The 20,588-nt window shown below is 31.3% G+C and overlaps 1 protein-coding gene and 1 long non-coding RNA gene across 2 annotated transcripts; one reads left to right on the forward strand and one right to left on the reverse strand.

Annotated features, from left to right (window-relative positions):
- The first annotated feature begins 11,020 nt into the window (after positions 1–11,020).
- LOC100265831 (probable flavin-containing monooxygenase 1) lies at positions 11,021–17,079 on the forward strand. Its single transcript, XM_002278598.5, has 5 exons — positions 11,021–11,525; positions 11,636–11,873; positions 15,695–15,870; positions 15,972–16,330; positions 16,630–17,079. The coding sequence occupies exons 1-5, from the start codon at positions 11,091–11,093 to the stop codon at positions 16,973–16,975; spliced, it is 1,554 nt and encodes a 517-aa protein (XP_002278634.2). The 5' UTR covers positions 11,021–11,090; the 3' UTR covers positions 16,976–17,079.
- On the reverse strand, positions 12,561–15,575 carry LOC132253531 (uncharacterized). The gene is made up of 2 exons (XR_009465360.1): positions 15,227–15,575; positions 12,561–12,712 (listed from the first exon to the last, which is right to left on the reverse strand). It is a non-coding gene; the product is annotated as an uncharacterized LOC132253531 (long non-coding RNA).
- Positions 17,080–20,588: the final 3,509 nt, after the last annotated feature.

The raw sequence follows: 20,588 nt of genomic DNA on the forward strand, positions 1-20,588 counted from the left end.
TATATATATATATATATATATATATATATATATATATATATTTGACACCAAGAGATGAAGGATTAAGAGGACGACACATGGCCCTTGGGGGGTACTTTGGTGTTGTGGCATCCACTTTAGCTCATTTATTCTTTTTGCTTGGCATTTGGCATTAAAGCAATTAAAATATCAGTAATGCATCCAATATTACCCTAATGGCTATATTGCAACTTATCTTCTCACAAACCAATATATCAAAAGGTGATACTAGTGGCAGGAATTGAAGTAACACTGACCTTACTAGCTTTCTTTCATCACCACGCGTCCTTGACCCTACACAAACAGAAAAACACAGTATAAAAGTGAAGGCCAGCTGAGAAAGGAATGCCAAAGGCCTTTTTGCCATCTCCATTGTCACAACGTAGCTGAGAGTGTTCCCATTCAACAAGATTAGCCTAACTTCAAGTGATTGTGTCCCCTTCCAAAAAAAAAAAACGAGCTGCTAATGGACATGACGCCCTCTTCCAGGTCTAAGAACCTCCAAAAGTCCAAGATCTCCGGACAAAACTAACGAGCTCTTCCTTTACTTCTCTTCTAAACCTGAAATTCACTCAACTCCAACCTTCAGTTTCTGTTCGTTTCTCGCTCATACGCTGCTCCCTTCCTCAGTCTAGTTCCTTCGAACTACTCCCTAGCTCCCATTCCTCTGTTTCTTCCTTATCCTCCATTTGCCCGCACCCCTCCTGTTCAGCTCACCTCAAAAAATCTCTATATCCTTAAAACTCCACCTCTCAATTTTTCTTTCCTTTTTGTTTTTAATTTGTTCTACTTACTGCAATCTTGGATTCGATTTGAGAGGGACTTTGGAGTGGTTCCGTGATTTTCATCTCCCTTGGGCTGTTTGGGTTACTGCAATCTTGTTCTACCTGAATTGGGCTCTTCCTATTCTAAGTACTTCACTAATCCATCTAGAGAAAAAACAATAAGTGTGGGTATGGATATATTTTTTATACTTCTTGAGTAGGTGCTACGAAGATGGGCTTTAGTTTTGCCGAGAGGGGGTGGTGTTAAATCCCGTAAATTAACTTAATGACTTAAAGTAATTTAATAATTTAATTTAAATTATTAAATAAATTAATAAGCATATTTGATAAAATAATTTAATGTGATAACTTAAAATAAAAAATAATTTGAAGTATTTAAGTTAAAATAGTTAACTTTATGAGAATATATTTAACCATCTTAATTACAAATCTATGATTTATTTTTTATAGTAAGTATTTTAAGGTCATCTTATGTATCTAAAATGCTTAAGTAGTGATGAAAATAAATATTAGTTAAAATTAATAATGATAAACATTAATTACAATTAATGAAAATGAATATGTTAATTGGATAACTTAAAATAAATTTTGAGTTAATTTTACCAAACAACAAAAAATAAGTAATAAGTTTTAAGTTAATAACTTAAAAATAATTTAATTTAAAGTTAATTTAAATTATTAAATAATAAATATTAAATTTTATCACATACTTACTTATTTTTCAACTGATTTCCAATTCATATACAAGCCATCCTGCTTTCAACTTCCTTCCACAAAATTGACACTTTCACCTTGTCTCAAAACTTGATAATCAGAAGGCCAAACCTATATTATTTTGTTGGAAAGTAAATTTGATTTAGAAAATTTCAAAATATTATAATTAGATTTAGTTTTTAAAAAGTTAAGGAGGATATTTTATTTTGACTAATTATTGAAGTTTCTATTTTTAAGTTTTGAAATTTTAAAAAGTTTCTATATTTTATTAATATGAGTTTCGATTTTGTTTAGTGGGAGTATTTATAAATAAGAGATTATATATGAATAAGAAAGAGTAGTAAAATACAATAAGGTTTTTAACTCTCCCCAATTTTGTTTTTCCTATGTGTTTCTTTATTAATCTTATTACTCAAACAAATTGATATCATAGTGTGGACCCCGCATTTCATTGGATGCGTTCCCACTCGATGGCGAAACTCGTTTTTTGTTTTATTTGATGAAATTTGATTTTTAGAAAAAAAAAAAGACTTGGAGTCGCCACTTATTTTTGTTTTATTTTTAAAGGGTAAACAAAATAAGAAAGAAAAACCCTAAGTGTGACTCCTTATTTTGGAAAAGGTGGTCTGTGAAAAACCGGATCGGGTTCGGGGGTCAGGTTACTTATCGGGAAGGTACGGTAAAGACCGTAGCACCCTTCTAAGTCCCTAAAGTCGGGTCTCTACTAATAAAATGAAGCAATCATGGCAATTGATGAGGGAATCAATGAATACTTAGAGTGATCATGCACATGTGAGAATCGAGACATGCATAGACAGCGATTAGAGGGAAAATGGGTACATACCTGGGCAACGATCCGTCATGCGCTATCAATAGAGGGGTTAGTGCACAATTTAAGAATAAATTCTAGCATGCATGTCAGAGAGCAGGATAAATCAATCATGTATCATAATCAAATCGATCTATTTGTCAATCAATCGATCAGTCACATATGTGGGGCCCCTACCAAAACCCGTTTATTTTACATGAATTAATCCCATAAATTCCATTGTTTGGAATTATGAAAAATTCGTTCATGCTTATTAAAAACAAGATGAGCAAAAGATTGTTTGAAGACCATAATGGAATTAAGCTATTTGAGAGAAAATCGGATTTTTGAAATTCATTTGAAAAATTAGAGTCTCGAAAGTTATTTAAAGAAAATTGGGATTTTAGAGTTTATTTGAAGATCGGACTTTCAGGAATTAAATGCAGGAATGAGAATTTTTAGAAATTAAATTTGAACGAGGTTGGAAACTTTGAAAATGATTTGAGAGTTCGGGATTTTAAATGAGGGGATAAGTGGATGAGTGAATAAGTAAAGGGATGGAATAATAACGATGGTGAAGTAACAAAGTTTAGGTAAATAATTGCGAAAGATGGAATTTTAGAGATTTGAAGATGTGAATTTAGAGATTGAAAACTTAAGAATTTATTTAGAGATGAAATCTTTGGTATATGAATAACTAAATAAGCGAGTGAATGAGATAGCATTAATAACGAGAATAATCATTAAACGACGATATATGGACGATGGAGCTTTTGAGGTTGGAAATTAGATTTGGAAGTCGGGTTATGATTAATTGAACTTTAACGATTAGATTAAATAGATAATATGGAATAATAATGCTACTTAATGGAAACAATATTTTAAACGAATAGAAAGTGAGTAGTGGAATTTTTAGGATTAAAAATTAAATTAGGACGTTGAATTTTTGAAGAGTTGGACCTTAAATAAATAAATAGATAGGGGATAAGAATTCTAACTACTAAAAATAACATTTAGGCGGATAATGGAATTTCTGGGATTGAAAGTTAAATTAGGACATGGGGTTTTCGAAAGATTGGACTTTAAATAGATATGGGATAATGATTCTAAATGATGAGGATAACATTTAAACGAATTGTAGAATTTTTAGGATTGAAAAATTAAATTAAGACATGAGGTTTTTGAAGAATTAGATTTTAAATAACTAGATGAATATGAGATAATAACTCTAATGGATGAAGATGAGATTTGAACTAATTATTGAAGAATTAAATTAAGACATGGTTTCCTTGAAAGATTTAGACTTTAGATAGCTATATAAATATGAGACAAATAATTCTAAAGGATGAAAATGAGATTTGAACTAATTATTGAAGAATTAAATTAAGACATGGTTTCCTTGAAAGATTTAGACTTTAGATAGCTATATAAATATGGGACAAATAATTCTAAAGGATGAAAATGAGATTTGAACTAATTATTGAAGAATTAAATTAAGACGCAGGATTTCCTTGAAAGATTTAGATTTTAAATAGCTAGATAAGTATATGATAATAGTCCTAATTGATGAAAATGAGATTTAAACTAATTATTGAAAAATTAAATTAAGATATGGGGTTTTTGAAGGATTAGAATTTAACTTTAATGAGTGAGATTTTAAAAGATGATAAATAGATGCGTACGAAGTAATAATAATAATTAACAATCATAATGTTTAAACTAGTGAAATTGAATAATATAAATTTCAAGATAAAAAATATAAACAATAATAATTTGTCTTTTAATTGTCTTTAAGATAAGTTAAATAAATTGGTAGAAATAGAATAAGATAACAAATAAGAGGGAATGATTGAATTAATTAATTATGGATATTAGAGGTTTTTAAGAGAATTATTTGGATTTGGGCAACCTAATGGGCTAAATGGATGTGGGCATAGGCTAATGAGGGTGGCTAGCATAGGGGGCATGGGGCCCTTCATCAACATGCCTGGGTTGGGCTCTAACTCAAGCCCAAAACCGTCACCAAGAGCTTGGGTCTAGGCTCCAACTTAAACCCAAGTTCAAGGCCAACATGGGCAAGCCCAAGGCACCCATTCTTAACATCACCTTGGGTCGGGTGCTTTAACTTAAGCCCAAATCAATTCTCATCATGGGCAAGCCCAAGGCATCATCTTAACATCAACTTGGGCCGGGTGCTTTAACTTAAGCCCAAATCAATTCTCATCATGGGCAAGGCCAAGGCATCATCACCTTCAACTTGCCCCTCCGCCTGGATATCCTCTTCAGAGGGAGGCTCCCAACGCCAGCGGTACCATGGAGAGATGGGCAGTGGCGGCAGTCCCGTGGCATCCAAGAGATGTTGCCGCCATGGCGGCTGGAGAGGGAAGAAGTGATGGGGAAGATGGGTGAGGGTGGCGGCCATGCATGGAATGTGGGGTGGTGATAAAGGGGAGATGGTATATTGGTGCGTGATAGTGTGGGTATTGGGAGTGGATGATGAGCATGGTAATGGCCATGAGGAGAAGGTTAAAATAGAGCTTCATTGCTCTCCAAACAAAAAAAAAAAAAAAAAAAAAAAAAAAAAAAAAAAACGAAAGAGATACCAGCATCTAAACCATAACTATGAACCATGAAACAAAACATATGCTCGGATGATATTTACTCGAAACTATTAAGAGAAAAAAAAAAAAAAAAAGAGATCATATACATCAAGTGAGTCCAAGAGCCATGGTAAATATCATACCTCTCCCTTCTCATTTCTCTTTTCTTTTTCCCCCCGAAAAATCCTCCGCTCTCCCCTCAGCTTCTTCCTAACCTCCAAAACCTTCCTGTCTCTCTCACCCACTCTCCTGTGTCTTCATCAGCAGGCATGACCCCTCAAATTATGGCCATCCCTACCCTTTTTTCCTCTCTGCAGCTGGTTCTTTTTTGGAGAAAAGAGGTCCCCCTTGTTTTAAAAAGAAATGCCAAAGAAGAGCCAAAACTCTCCCCCCGGCTCCCCCATAAAAGGGGTCTACAAATAAAACAATGGAATTTATGAGATTAATTCATGTAAAATAAACGGGTTTTGGTAGGGGCCCCACATATGTGACTGATCGATTGATTGACTAATAGATCGATTTGATTATGATACATGATTGATTTATCCTGATCTCTGACATGCATGCTAGAAATTATTTCTAAATTGTGCACTAACCCCTCTATTGATAGCGCATGGCGGATCGTTGCCCAGGTATGTACCAATTTTCCCTCTAATCGCTGTCTATGCATGTCCCGATTCTCACATGTGCATGATCACTCTAAGTATTCATTGATTCCCTCATCAATTGCCATGATTGCTTCATTTTATTAGTAGAGACTCGACTTTAGGGACTTAGAAGGGTGCTACGGTCTTTACCGTACCTTCCCGATAAGTAACCTGACTCCCGAACCCGATCCGGTTTTTCACAGACCACCTTTTCCAAAATAAGAAGTCACACTTAGGGTTTTTCTTTCTTATTTTGTTTACCCTTTAAAAATAAAACAAAAATAAATGGCGACTCCAAGTATTTTTTTTCTAAAAATCAAATTTCATCAAATAAAACAAAAAGTGAGTTTCGTCATCGAGTGGGAACGCATCCAACGAAATGCGGGGTCCACACATAACTTATGCCCACCCAACATATTTATGTATATTAATTATTCACTAAATATCCTCTCACTTAGAGGTGATAGATGCACCATCAACATCCACTATACATAAGTGGGTATTCACAAGGATCCAAATATCATAAATTGATAGAAAAAAAATTATTAGACAAAAATTTCTATTAAAAAAATAGGGAATAAAAATATTAGAAAAACCCTAAAAATGATAAAAAAGAAAAGGATAAAATTTATGACCTTGGGTAATAACATATACATTGATAAGAAAAGTGTTTACCAAAGTATAAAAATAAAAAATTTAACAAATTAATATATAATTGAGTTTAGAAAGTGAAAAATGAAGATACCATAAAGATAAAAAATTTATTTCATTGAATTGTATTGTTTGCAAATATATTATATTTTAATATTTGAAACACATTGCATTTATAAAATAATTTAAATTTTACCTTAGAAAATATCTTTATATAATGTTTTTAAAATAAATAATTTTAAATTAATTAAAATGATTCAAATCTTAATTATTAATTAATTTATATGTACTTAACTTTCTACTAATTAAAATGATTGAAGATGTTTAAATTCTTTAATGCGTAATTAAATTTTTATTCATTTGTTTGGCGGATACAAAGAAATTTGGTAGAGGAGGACTTATTCTTCTCTTGGTTTGGAGAAACTATTTACAAGTTCCTTGATCATTGACAATGCTCAAAATCTTCATAAATGAGTGAGTTTTCATTTATTAATCGGCAAGATACAATGAGGGATTTTTGTGAAGGGAAGGACCTCCTCTCTTAGCTGAGGAGGAGCAATTTATATGCTCCTTGTTCATGAAGCTTTTGAGAAGTTTCTCCTTTTGCTCTTTTCTTTGGTTTGTAGACTTTTCAAGTGTTATTCAAGGCTTTTTGTAACATTGCCAAAATCAGTTGAAGATTTCTTTTCAGCATTAGGTAGGAAAAGAGGTTTAATCTAGAGGTATTCTCTTGTGAAGGACCTTATTCATAGGTAGGATGATTTTTGGTATCTCTACGGTTTTGTATCGTCTAATTATAGAAACTTTTTAGAGGTTAAAAACTTTAAAGTAGACTCATAATAGTTACTAGGGATTAGGGATCGGAAATTGAACTAAAAAAGTTACTAGTTCATGGTTTACTAGTGGGACCGGTAGTCGAATCGATGATGTCATAAATATATATTTTATATTTTATTAAAATTAAAAATAATTATAAAATATTTGAAATATATCATTAAAAATTAAATAATATTTATAATATTATTTATTCATTTTTATATAAATGTATTAATGATTTAAATTTATTAAACAAAATATATACAATATTTAAATATGAAAACAAATTGAAAATGATAAAAAAATTATGTGATATATATATATATATATATATATTATTTTTTGAAATAACTTATGTAGTTATTTTTTGTTATATATTGACACAAACAAATGAGCAACGCGGTTATGCTGATTATGAGCTTGTGGTCGATGGTTCAAATCTTCTTGTTGCACTGATTTTTGCTTTTAAACTCCTTTACTTCATCTCACATCTCTTCCCATCTAACTGAAGCAGGTGGTTGGTGGGCCTTATGGCACCTTACTTGAGTAAAGAGGGCCCATTTTGCACTGATTTTTGCTTTTAAACTCCTTTACTTTATCTCACATCTTTTCCCATCTAACTGAAGCAGGTGGTTGGTGGGCCTTATGGCATCTTACTTGAGTAAGGAGGGCCCATTTTGCACTGATTTTTGCTTTTAAACTCCTTTACTTTATCTCACATCTCTTCCCATCTAACTGAAGCAGGTGGTTAAACCAAGTGGTTGATGGGCCTTATGGCACCGTACTTGAGTAAGTGGAAGGAGGGCCTATTTTGCTAGATGCCGGGGGGGATTTAATGTTGGGCCATGGAGAGAAGCCTATTTTGTCAAAAAAAAAAAAAAAAAAGGGTAGACAATTACTGTTGGGCCACTCCAAAAAAGGTTGGGGGTGTTGAACCGTTCGGTGATGGAACCGGATCGGAAAGGTCACACGAGGGTACACAATTACTGTTGGACCACTCCCAAAAAGGTTGGGGGTGTTGAACTGTTCGATGCTGGGAACTGGATCAGAAAGGTCACACGGTTGGACCGGCCAACAAAAGCTATTCTTTCCTAATATACTTGAAAGTGGCTTTATTTGAAGTAAGTTCTTTCTCCCCACTCGAAGGGATTTGAAAACTTTTTATAAATTTCTTATATCATGGATTTTGTGTCATCTAGTTGTAGAAAATTTTCAAAGACTATCAACTTTTATAGGGGTTTTTCTAAGTTTAGAAATACTTGACAAGGATTAAATATTAAAAGTAACTTGATTTTTCCGACTTTCACGGATTGATATCCTATTAATATTACGTTTATTTGATAAGAAAATGTTCAAGGGTAACTGTTATTTTTTTAAACAAATTTAAATTATTTATTTTATAATAGTAAAAAAAAAGCTTTAAAATAATTTTTAATATTAAAAAAAGAAAAGAAAATAATGAATATATATTTTAAATAATGTTTTAATTATTAAATTATTTACTTCTAAAATTTTTAAATTAATTTTTTTTAGCAATTATTTTTTAAAATAGTTTTTGAATTATTAATATAATTTTTGTTTATTTATAATTTAAAAATAGAAAATAATATTTATTTTTTAATTATTTATAAAAAAATAATAAAAAATAATAAAAAAAATTAAAAAATGATTAAATAAGGATAAATTTATGGGAGTTGGCATATGAAAGAGCGGAGGAACAGAGACAAAAATAAGTCAGAGCAGTTTTATCTATTACTATTCATAGCCTTGTAACCAATTATAGGTGATAGGATTACATTACATCACTTATCAAGCCCACTTGGGCTTGGGCCCGTGATTTTTCCGACTTCCACAGACACGTACAGTTACCATGTCCCACCAGTATTAATTTCATACAGCAGTCCGCTGTCAGAATGTACTATCAACTGCAGGTAACCTGATAATTGCTATCCATGTAAATCAGGTTTAACCCTAATATTATTAAGTCGTATCCATGCTAAATCCATTTATTTTTAGGATAAATATCTATAAATTAATTATTATATTTTTTCCTTATTTTTAATAATTTAAAAGAAAATAATTTGACATATTTGTAAATATTTAAATTCATTATAATAATAAAAGTTATTTTTCTATAATTAATTTAAAAATTGGCAATAAATAATAATTAGGATTTTTAATTACGTTTATTTGGTAAGAAAATTTTCGAGGGTAACTGTTATTTTTTTTATTTAATTTATTTTTTTATTTTTTTCTGTTAAAAAATTATTGTTTTAAGAATTAAAAAACACAAAATAAATAAAACTAGAAGGAACGATTCCCCAAGTCTACGTTGAGACCAGCTGTAACCTTTATTTTACATTCTGCCTCGTTTCTCATGCAAGATGTAGATCTAATTTATTTTAAGGCCCGTGGCCCGGCCCGTTGGCCCTCAAGCTGGGCGGGCTTGGCGGGTCGGGGTAAAAATTAAAATAATTTTTAATTTTGAAGGGAAAGAGTTTCAAACCCCTTCCCTTATGGAACCATAAGGGAGCTAGCCACCTACTGAGCTGACCCTCTTTTGTGTAACTATTTTGCATTAGTTATATATATATATATATATATTAGAAATGTTGTATGATTTTTGAAAAAAAATAAAAGTGAGTTGGTTGTTCAACGGTCACATGACCGTTGAACATGCCACTCATAATTCAATTTCAAATATATGACCGTTGAACGGTCTTGAAATTAAAAAAAAAAAAAAAATTAAATCATAATATTTAAATCCCTATAAATATTAAATACCCTCAATTTTTTTCTATTCTCTCAACTCTTAAGCTATCTCCCATTTCACAATATTTCCGATTATTGCATTTTATCTCAAATTATTCAATATTACTGGTGGTGAAAAACAAGCATTGGTGGTTCAAAGAGTTCAAATTTGAAGGAATTTCTGCTTCGGTTCTTCAATTTAATAACATACTTCACCTTTTCTTTTATTTATTTGTTACATTTTAATTTTACATTTATTATTTTTAGTATAATATTTTATCAATAATTATAATTATGGCAAGTGGTTCTTGTTCTTCATCTAATGCATGTGATAGCAAAAAATTTACTTCAAATATATGAAATTTTTTTGATAGAATAGAAATAAATTTAGAAAATAATAAAAAAGAAATAAAAGCAAAATGTAAAATTTGTAACAAACTTCTTAGTGGTGGCTCAAATGCAGGTACAAGTCATTTAAAAAGGCATTATGAAAATTGTAAAACTAAAAATAATGTAGATATTAGAAATTATATGCAATTAGGTAAAGATGAAAGTGGAAATTTAAAAACATTTTCTTATGATGAATCTTATTATCATGAAGAAATGATTGGTTATATAATAAGAGCAGAACAACCTTTCAATTTCACTAGTTCGCCATCACCGCCAAGAGATAATGATTAAAATATTTTACTAAATGTATGTCATATTTTTATTTTTATTTTTATGGTTGAAAAGTACAAATGATTGACAAATAAGTAGGTGCCAACCTAATTGGGATGTATTTATTTTGTAGTAATGTAAACTTTTCCCACATTTTCAAATGTAATGTATACATTCAATGAATAAAATAGTTAACAATGAATATTTTTATTAATGTAACATTTTCTATTTTTTGAATATTTATATATATATATATATATTTTAAAGTGGCGGGCCTAATTTGGGGCCCATGGCCCGGCCCATCTAGAAATGGGCTCAGGCCGCGGACTTTTTGGAGACCCTTACTTACACTCAAGTAATTATTTTATTTTATATTCTTCCTCAACAAAAATAGGCTCACACCCCAAGAACTATAAATTAATATTATAATTAATTAATTAATTAATTAATTTGTGAAGTTATTAATTTGATCCCAAGTAGAGAAGAAGAAGGGAATAAAGATTTGATCGGAGGGTAGAGAGCATGCTTACCAACTCGTCTCACCTAAAAAAATCTACACTTGATATTTATGGAAGGAGAGTAAAGTTTCCTCTCTTATACAACGAGATTAAGTAATGTGATGCACATCTAACATACCTAAATGGAGAGGAAGGTGGCCATAATCGGAGCAGGCATCAGTGGCCTCCTAGCCTGCAAGTATACCCTCTCCAAGGGCTATACTCCGGTTGTTTTCGAGTCCCGGAGCAGCATCGGCGGAGTTTGGACCCAGACTTTCGAGACTACAAAGCTCCAAACACCCAGATCCATCTACCAGTTCTCAGACTTCCCATGGCCATCTTCTGTACCAGAGTTTCCCAACCATTTCCAAGTACTAGATTATATTGTCTCTTATGCTACCCACTTCAACTTGCTCCCCCACATCAAGTTTAACTCCGAAGTCCTCGGCATCGAGTATGAAGGCCCATCGGATGAAGAGGTGCAGGCATGGGAGCTCTGGAGCGGTACCGGTGAGCCCTTCAACTCTAAAGGGAAATGGAGCATTACAGTGAAGGACACAAACAGCCTTTCAACTGAGGTATACATATGATCATATAAAAAAGATAATATCATAGTCACATTGCTGATTTCCAGCCAGTTTGAGATTCATTGTTGGTCGTTTGAAGTAATATAGAGGTATATAAGCAGGTTTACCAAGTGGGCTTTGTTATCCTATGTGTTGGACAATACAGCGACGTTCCAAAGATCCCAGAATTTCCAGCAGGCAAAGGCCCAGAAGCGTTCCGTGGAAAGGTGATACATTCAATGGAGTATGCAGCCATGGATTTCGAGAGAGCAGCTGAATTCATCAAAGGGAAAAGAACAACTGTGGTTGGATTCCAGAAATCTGCGCTAGACATCGCAATGGAGTGCTCAGCAGCAAATGGTAAGAGATAGGTTCAGATTCCCACACTACAAGGAAAAAGATATATGGTGACATTTATAATAAGTCACTATAAACATAGGGTGTCACTACAACATAGCGTCACCTTATCCACTGACACCATAGAGGGTATCAATTGGTGACGTATTTGGAAGCGACACCAAAGCAGATAAATGGTGACACATTCAGAAGAGACACCATATATTTTTAGTGATGCTTAATTTGATATAGAGTTGTATGAGATATATAAGGTGTCATATTAAATGCATCATCTTTGAGTTATGGTGTCACGTTAAATGTATCACCTTTAATTTATGGTGTCACATCATTGTAAATGATTGTGGAAGATATGGTTGTTTTTTGTTGATTAGTTTGTAGATTTTTGTAATGCTTATTAATAAATAAGACTAACCTGTGTAAATTGTCCATAAATATAATAATCATATTACATTTAACTTATATTTTCATAATGCTTATGAATTAATTTGTAACATATTACATTATCCAATAATATTTGTATATCAAATGTTCACAAAATGATAGTACATCAAACACATCAAACCCACCAAAACTAAAAAAGAAAAGTGAATACACATTAAAACATGATTTAGAAATGTTAAGCTTCCCAACATTCATGTATACTTGCATTTCATATGCATAAAACTGGCTAACCATAAAATGACACAAGAGTTGCATCCAAAAACCCAAAATTCTCAATTCCAAATAAAGTAACATTTATGTCCTATAATGTATGACATAAGAGTCATATCTAAAAACCTAAATCTTGTTGCCTCTTTCTCCTTTCTTTTTATTCTTCATATTGTCCTCCCAAGAGTGTATACCTGCATTTCATAGTTTAATGAGTTTTAGAGTTCTTATTGAAAATAAAAATGTGATGTTATAAACAATAAACAAATCTAAGTACTAATGTTTTCTTTTTCTTTTTCCTTTTTCTCATTTTGGTATAAAAATAGTTCGTAAAGAATAAGTAATGTTTTACAATATCAATGGAAAATTCAATCATATAACAACTAAGGGACTTACCATGAATGATCACGATACATCAATATGATTCATGATTAGTTATAACACAAAAGTAATCTATTTTTCTCTAATTTCATCAAATTCTACTTGAGAATATGTTTTATTTGTCATCAAACTGAAATCAAATGAGAATAACATTAATATCACAATAATTGAAAGTATGAAATTATGTACAATTCATTAAACGAGTAAAACCTTTGGTGCAATAACTGTAAAATCAACAATTATTTCTTTAATGAATCTCATAACAAAGTAGTCATATTTGAACTCAGTATTATTTTTTTACTATTAAATTATTTTTAAACAAAATAACAATTATTAATATATTGGTTCATTTTTAAATACTTTCATAAGAATATATTTTAACTACAAGTTATTTTAATTTATCAAAAGATTTTTAGGAAATGAGCTATTATCCATTTATTATTTTCTTATTTTTCAAAAAATATTTTCAGTCATTTCATACACGTTTTCAACTACTAAAATTATTGTTTTTATAGAATAAACAAAGAAGCATACACTTCTCCTCCACTCACTAAGTCAACTATTACAATCACCATAATATTTTATTCACCTACCAATATCTCATTCCATTTAGATAACTCTCTCAACAAAATCATTTCTACAATACTTTTTACTCTCCTATGATATTGAATATTTTATTCCATTTAGGTGACTCTCAACACAAAGAAAAGTAGGAATGTCTTCTTAGGTTAACTAAACAAAGACTTTTTTTTTTTTTTACTTTACAATATGTATAAAAAAAACAATTATTTATTATAAGGAATGTGGTAGAAAGGTCATTTCATTTTTAAAGAATTTTTTAGAATTTCTTAAACATTTACAAAAAATAGAATCTAACAATTTTATTTCTAAAAAAATTGATCAATTCAAAAAAGAAAGAAGAATATTATTTTTTAAGAAAAGTTAATAAACCACTTTATTCTTGAATTATCTAAACAAAACTTACTAAAAAATATTTTATCCCAAATTTATTTTCAAAACTTTCTTATTGAAAACTATCTCATATATAAATTATTTTATTATATAGAGAAATTCTTATTTTATTCTTTTTTTAGAGAAAAATTCACTTGTTTATTAAATATCAAAGAAGTCTATTTTATGTCTATTATATATATATATATATATATATATATATATATATATAAAAATTCTCTTATTTTCATACAAGAAATTTCCATTTATGCCTAAAATACTTTTATAAAAATCATTGCCAACAAAATTTTATTTTTAAAATTATTTTCAACATTCTTATTTAAAAAAATTATCATTGGATTATTTTCAAAAAGGACAGTCCTAAAAAAATTAACCATTTATAACCCAATTTAAACTCAAAAATTATCCCCAATATTATTTTATATTCCTAAATTATTTTCAAACAAAATAACAATTATTAATATTTTGATTCATTTTTAAATACTTTCACAAAAATATATTTTAACCACATATTATTTTAATTTATCAAAATATTTTTAGGAAATGAGTTATTTTCCATTTATTACTATCCTATTTTTCAAAACATATTTTCAGGCATTTCATTCACATTTTAAAATTTCAAATACTAAAATTATTGTTTTTATAAAACAACAAAGCATGTAAATTTCAACTACTAAAATTATTGTTTTTATAGAATAAACAAAGCAACATACACTTATCTTCCATTTACTAATTCAACTATTACAATCACCCCAATATTTTGTTCACCTACCAATAATTCATTCCATGTAGGTGACTCTAAAAAAAAAAAGTCATATTTATAATACCTTTTACGACTCTGATACCCAATATTCTATTCTATTTAGGTGACTCAATACAAAGAAAGTGAGAATGTTTTCTTAGGTTAACCGAAGAAAACCCTAAATAACTTAAGTGTTTTTGGATTAATTGAGTATCATCTTGTAGTAGATGTCAATCTCTATTGTTAGACTTCACCAAAAAGCTCCTAGCACAGTGGAAAAAAGTATCAAATATAGTCAAGTCTTCAATAAAATACTATTTCATGCGAAAAATTACTACAAACTAGTGTATCTCTCATTCTCAATTAGACAAAATTTTTAAAAATAATTCATTTTTCTTGTTTTCATTTGTTTTGGGGCTTATTAGCAATGAAACAAAAAATATGTTAGAATGTTAAACCTAGTTTTTACTTCCCTGGAACTCGATAAAAAACACCATTTACAAAACCCACATCATAGATATACTAAATCAAGAGATATAAAACAATTATACTAACAAAGTTTTTTGCATTAATAAAAAAAAATGAAGATGGTAGATAAGAGATTTTGACTTACCCGAGATTTTACGAAGCAAAGAATATCAATTATGGGTGTGCCGACCATGGGTGTGAGAAGAAGGAGAAGAAAACGATGGTTAGGGTTAAGAAATAAGATCTTTTATATTAGTTAATGTATATATGGAAACAATGGACTTTTCATAAATTGTTCCTACTCACTATTTTTAAAAAGGGCCCATTGAGTTATAAAATTTAAAACTTTTTATTTCATGTGGTGTCACTTCCAAAAAATGACACCGTAAATCTGAAATTAGCATCATCTAACTATCCTAATTGAAGATTTTTTATATGATGTGTCACCTTTATAAATTTTAAGTTCAATGGTGTCATTATTTTAAATGTGACACCATAAATAGTGACATCATATATTATTTTTGTAGTAGTGCCAGACTATTTTCATGTTAAACAAACAGGAAAAAAAAAACCCGCATGTAGATTGAATAGAGAGGATAGAAAATTTTTGCAGGAGCGCTGAATCCATGCAGACTGTTATACAGGACCGAGCACTGGAACATCCCGGATTCCTATCCATGGGGGGTGCCTCTAGCTTATCTGTATTTTAACCGCTTTGCGGAGCTTCGGGTTCACAAGCCTGGTGAAGGGTTCTTTCTGAGTCTCCTAGCTACCATTCTTTCACCTTTGGTACAACTCCATAGACTTACAAATATGTGCCTGAAATATAGAATTAATTCTCAGTTAATTAAGCTGTGTATATAATTAATTATTATGTAATCTTTGGACAGAAATGGGGGTTCTCAAAGTTTGTGGAAACCTATGTAAATCAGAAGCTGTCCCTGGCAAAGTTTGGGATGGTACCGGAGCAAAGTTTTCACACAGACATCAGTTCTTGTTTGATATCATCAATGCCGGAGGAGTTCTATGATAGAGTTGAGAAGGGAAGCATCATTCTGAAGAAAGCTCCCAAGTTCAGCTTCTGCAAAGAAGGCATTGTGGTTGACGGTGAGGCTTCACCTCTGGAGTCGGATTTGGTCATATTAGCAACAGGGTTCAAGGGAGATGAGAAGCTCAAAGACATATTTGTGTCCCCCACCTTTCAGAACCACATCATTGGCTCCCCAGATGCATCAATCCCACTCTTCAGGTTAGCGTGATATATCTGAATTCGTCTGAAATTTTCTGAATGGAAGTCCATACAAATTTGAAGTATCATTTGTACTTCAGATTTTAGAACAAGACTGTTTTCGATTGAAATGATTATAGAAATGTTTTGAAATCTGAAAAACAATTTTCTTAAAACAGAAAATTGTTTTTGAGGACCAGTCCAAGCTAGAGAGGGCCGGTGTTGACTTTTCGTACCCAAACAAAATGTCATAAAATAAGATTTAATTAAAAAAAATTGGAATTGAACTATGAACTGAAGGGACTTTCTTATTTGACTAGGCAATGCATTCATCCTCGAGTTCCACAACTAGCGGTGATTGGATTCTCAGAGAGTGTTTCAAACTTGTACACGTCGGAGATGAGGAGCCGGTGGCTGGCGGAGTTTCTCGACGGCACATTCAAGCTGCCAAGCATTAAGGAGATGGAGAAAGATGCAGAAAGATGGGACCAGTACCTGAAGCGATACTCAGAGAAGCACTACCGGAGATCATGCATAGCAGCTCTTCATATATGGTACAATGATCAACTCTGCAAGGACATGGGGTGGAACCCTAAGAGGAAGAAGGGGTTTTTTGCTGAATTGTTTGAGCCTTATGGTCCCCTGGATTACCGTCCAATATCTTGAAGTTAGTGAGCGTGAATCGTCCACCACTTCGTATCTATTTCAATAATGTGGTTTAAGTACAAAGTACTCCATGTTGAAGGAAAGAAAATAAAATAAAATAATATAATGGATGGTATTTTTCAAAGTTTTTAAAGGTGATGGCCTAAGGTGAGGCATTTTTGTGCCCATGACGCGCGTAAGCCGAGACCCTCATTTTATAATTAATAAATATTTTATAATATATAAAAAATAAAAATAAAATAATATAAATTAAAAACATGAAAACAATCTATTAGAATTATAAAAAAAACCTTAATTGTTGCATACTTTTACAATAGAAAATAAAGGCAATCATATTAATAGTTCCAAACAACCATAACCAAGTCACAAAATATCAAATAGAGTTCAACACATATTGTTAGAGCGTTTCAACTTAAATTATCATCTCCAATGTCATCATTATTCTCGTCCAATGTATCAATAGTTGGAAAGTTCCTACTATCAAACCTTCCCAACTCATCTAACTCCTCATCTTTATGAATTGGTGTCAAATTCAACTCCTTTCATTTGCCTTTACCTCCACTTTTACTTAACATAAAGTATAAATTAGGTGTAAATATTATAAGTTTATTAATAAATTTAACAAAATTTATAACTTAAAATTTTGAGTACTTACTTGCAAATTCATCATGTTTTCTTTTGTTGGAATGTGAAAAAACCATATTGTCTAATCACGCTTAAGTCTCTTAGTTTTGGGATGACACAATTTTAATGACATCAACATTAAATAGTTCATTATCTTCAAGCCAACAAAGATCAAGTGGGAAGAGGGGATCTTCTTTTTCCGCAATTCACTCATCATCCTAATCAATCTCATCTACCAAAATCGAATTAACATTTTGTTTCCTTTGTAGACTTTGTTCTCTCAATCTAGTGTTGTACCTCACATACACTAGAGCATTTAACCTCTTATGTTCGAATCTATCTCTATTTGGTATGAATCTACAAATAATAAAGAAACAAATTTATATATTAAAATTAAATTAAAGTTCTCTAACATTAGAATAAAAATGCATATACTAAATTTTTTTAAAAAATAGAAGTATTACTGATTCAAAAGTGCTCCAATTTCTCTCACATCCCAAAGCACTACAAGTGAGGCTAATGACTCGAACAACAAACTTCTGCAACTCTGGTGTGGAACCCCCAAAACGCATCCACCAACTCGTAGGATTTCTTAATCTTCGAGAATCAATTGCAATTCGGCCTCCAAATTCACTCATTGCTTGGTCATATGAATTCAATTGAATGTCAACTTTTAAACGTTCTTGATAATCTAACATCTTATCCATGCATTCAAATAATCCCTTCCTCACCTCATCCGCATTAGAGAACTTATCTTCATAGCACAATTGCAGATTAAGATAATAACCTGCTGCATGTAAAGGCTGATGAAGTTGTGGAGTCCATCTTGCATCTATTTTTCTCCAAATTTGGTCATATTTCCTCTCCATGCCCCCACAATTAAATGGAATTTTCTTGTTGACTGAGTCCATCAACTCATAAATATAACCCATGGTTGGTCTTTCCTCTGAATTAACCTCTTTTAAGACACTTACTAATGGAATAATGGTCTTAATACAAAAAACAACATGAGACCAAAAATTTGGATCAAACAATACTGCACTTCGAGTTTTTACACTTTCTACATTTTTTGCCCATATACTAGAACACCATTTTTCTAAGGAGAACATTGCTATAAGAGCTTGTTTTTCCTCATAAAGACTTTGGAGAGTAAGAAATCCAGTAGCAAATCATGTAATTGTTGGACGAATAAGTTCATGATTTTTTGTAAATGTTCTCATCAAGCTAAGAACCCAAGTATGCCCATATATGAACTTCACCACTTATCTAACTCGCAAAAGTGTATTAGCATGGACATTTAGCTTCCCAACATCAAATCTATGCAATAAGAGCACAAAGAGTCCACCACAATATTCTCATCTTTTCCATAAGCCTCATTCTGGTATTCACATAATTTGATGCATTATCAATAATAACTTGCACAACATTCTCCTATCCAATTTCTTCAACCACCTCATCAAGATGCTCGAACATCAATTCTCCATTTTTTTATTTTATCAGATGCATCAATTGATTTCAAAAACCATGTGCCAACAAGACTATTCACCAAAAAAATTATAAGACATCTATCTTTCCATCTGTCCAACTATCTGACATAATTGAACATCCATATTGCATTCAAGCTTTTTTCTGTTGTTCCATCATGATATTTATATCATTTACCTCTTTTTTCAAAATCCATGTCCTCAATTTATGCATAGATGGAGGCTTAAACTCAAACCCAAAATTTGCAATTGCATTAACCATAGGAACCCAATAAGGATCATTCATTGTATTAAATGGGAGACCTTTTGAGTATATAAACCAGCCAATTTTTCTACACACTTCCTTCCTTTCTTCTAGCTTCCACTTAGAATTCAAAGTATTTTGTTTAGGTTGTGAAATAGTGAATTTATCCATGGGTTCCTTAGGTATAGGTTCTCCACTCCCATTTACACTCCCACTACCATTCTCACTATCACTACCACTCTCACTCTATAAATCCCTCATTGTTTTAGAGAAAGCACTCTCATTTGGACCCACACCAATTTCTTGGAGCAATTCATTTCTTTTTTATTTTTGTTCATTATAATTGCATGCTCAATGCCTTGTGGCATTCCAATCTAACATCTTCACTAACTTTGGTACATGGTTTCATACCATGATAAGTTCCGGCTAAGTGATGTTTGAGTCTATTCACCCCTCCCGCGTATCTTTGATTACAAAACTTACATCATATATACTTCTCCTCGGAGACTTCAATAACATATTTCCACACAAAATCTTTTCGTGAAGTTTTCGAATCAGAGGAATTCATTCTAAATAATAATAATAATAACAATAATAATTAAATTTCATTATATAATTGACCTTAAAAATAATTATAAAACATAATTGAAATATCAAATTAACAATTAAAAATTAAAAATAAAGCATGAAAGAGTTGAAAAACAGTGTTGGGTTCACTATTTAGAAAAACATTGCTAGGTGCCTTATTTAAAAGATATTATTGGGTGCCTATTTAAAACTTTAGTATTGTGCATTATTTAAAAAATGGTGCAGTGCACCATTTAGCTTTACTACACTGTGCATGCGTAAATGCTGCTACTAGGTGCAATAAAGGCTGCTACATGGTGCAATAAAGGTTGTTGCGGGGTGCAATAAAAGTTGCTACTAAGATTTATTTGAGATTATTGTGAGAAAAAAAAAAATAAAGGTAAATAACTAGAGAAGGAAAATAGTGTCATTGAAGCTATGAGAAGTTGGACATTGAAAAGAGTGAAAAACAGAGAGAGAGAAGAGGAGATGAGAAGGGTGTGACTATGTGAAACTAAGAGAGGGTGAACGACAAAAAAAAATACCTACCTATTGAGAATCGAGATGAAGAAGATGTCGTTCTTCATGTTGTGTTGCCGCTGAAGGAGAACTTCCGTCGATATGAAGTCGTCAAAGTGAGAAAAAAGAATAACACTTCAATGTTTTTTCCCAAGAAGAAGTTGATCTTCAGGTT

This window comes from Vitis vinifera, chromosome 3, assembly GCF_030704535.1.
Source record: "Vitis vinifera cultivar Pinot Noir 40024 chromosome 3, ASM3070453v1".
In the NCBI taxonomy this organism is placed as follows: domain Eukaryota; kingdom Viridiplantae; phylum Streptophyta; class Magnoliopsida; order Vitales; family Vitaceae; genus Vitis; species Vitis vinifera.

Excerpts from the sequence above, each read along its gene's own strand:
- LOC100265831 (XM_002278598.5), top strand. The coding sequence starts at position 11,091 with ATGGAGAGGAAGGTGGCCATAATCGGAGCAGGCATCAGTGGCCTCCTA. Across the intron at positions 11,526-11,635 it reads CAAACAGCCTTTCAACTGAG|GTTTACCAAGTGGGCTTTGT; the intron begins GTATACATATGA and ends GTATATAAGCAG. Across the intron at positions 15,871-15,971 it reads CTACCATTCTTTCACCTTTG|AAATGGGGGTTCTCAAAGTT; the intron begins GTACAACTCCAT and ends ATCTTTGGACAG.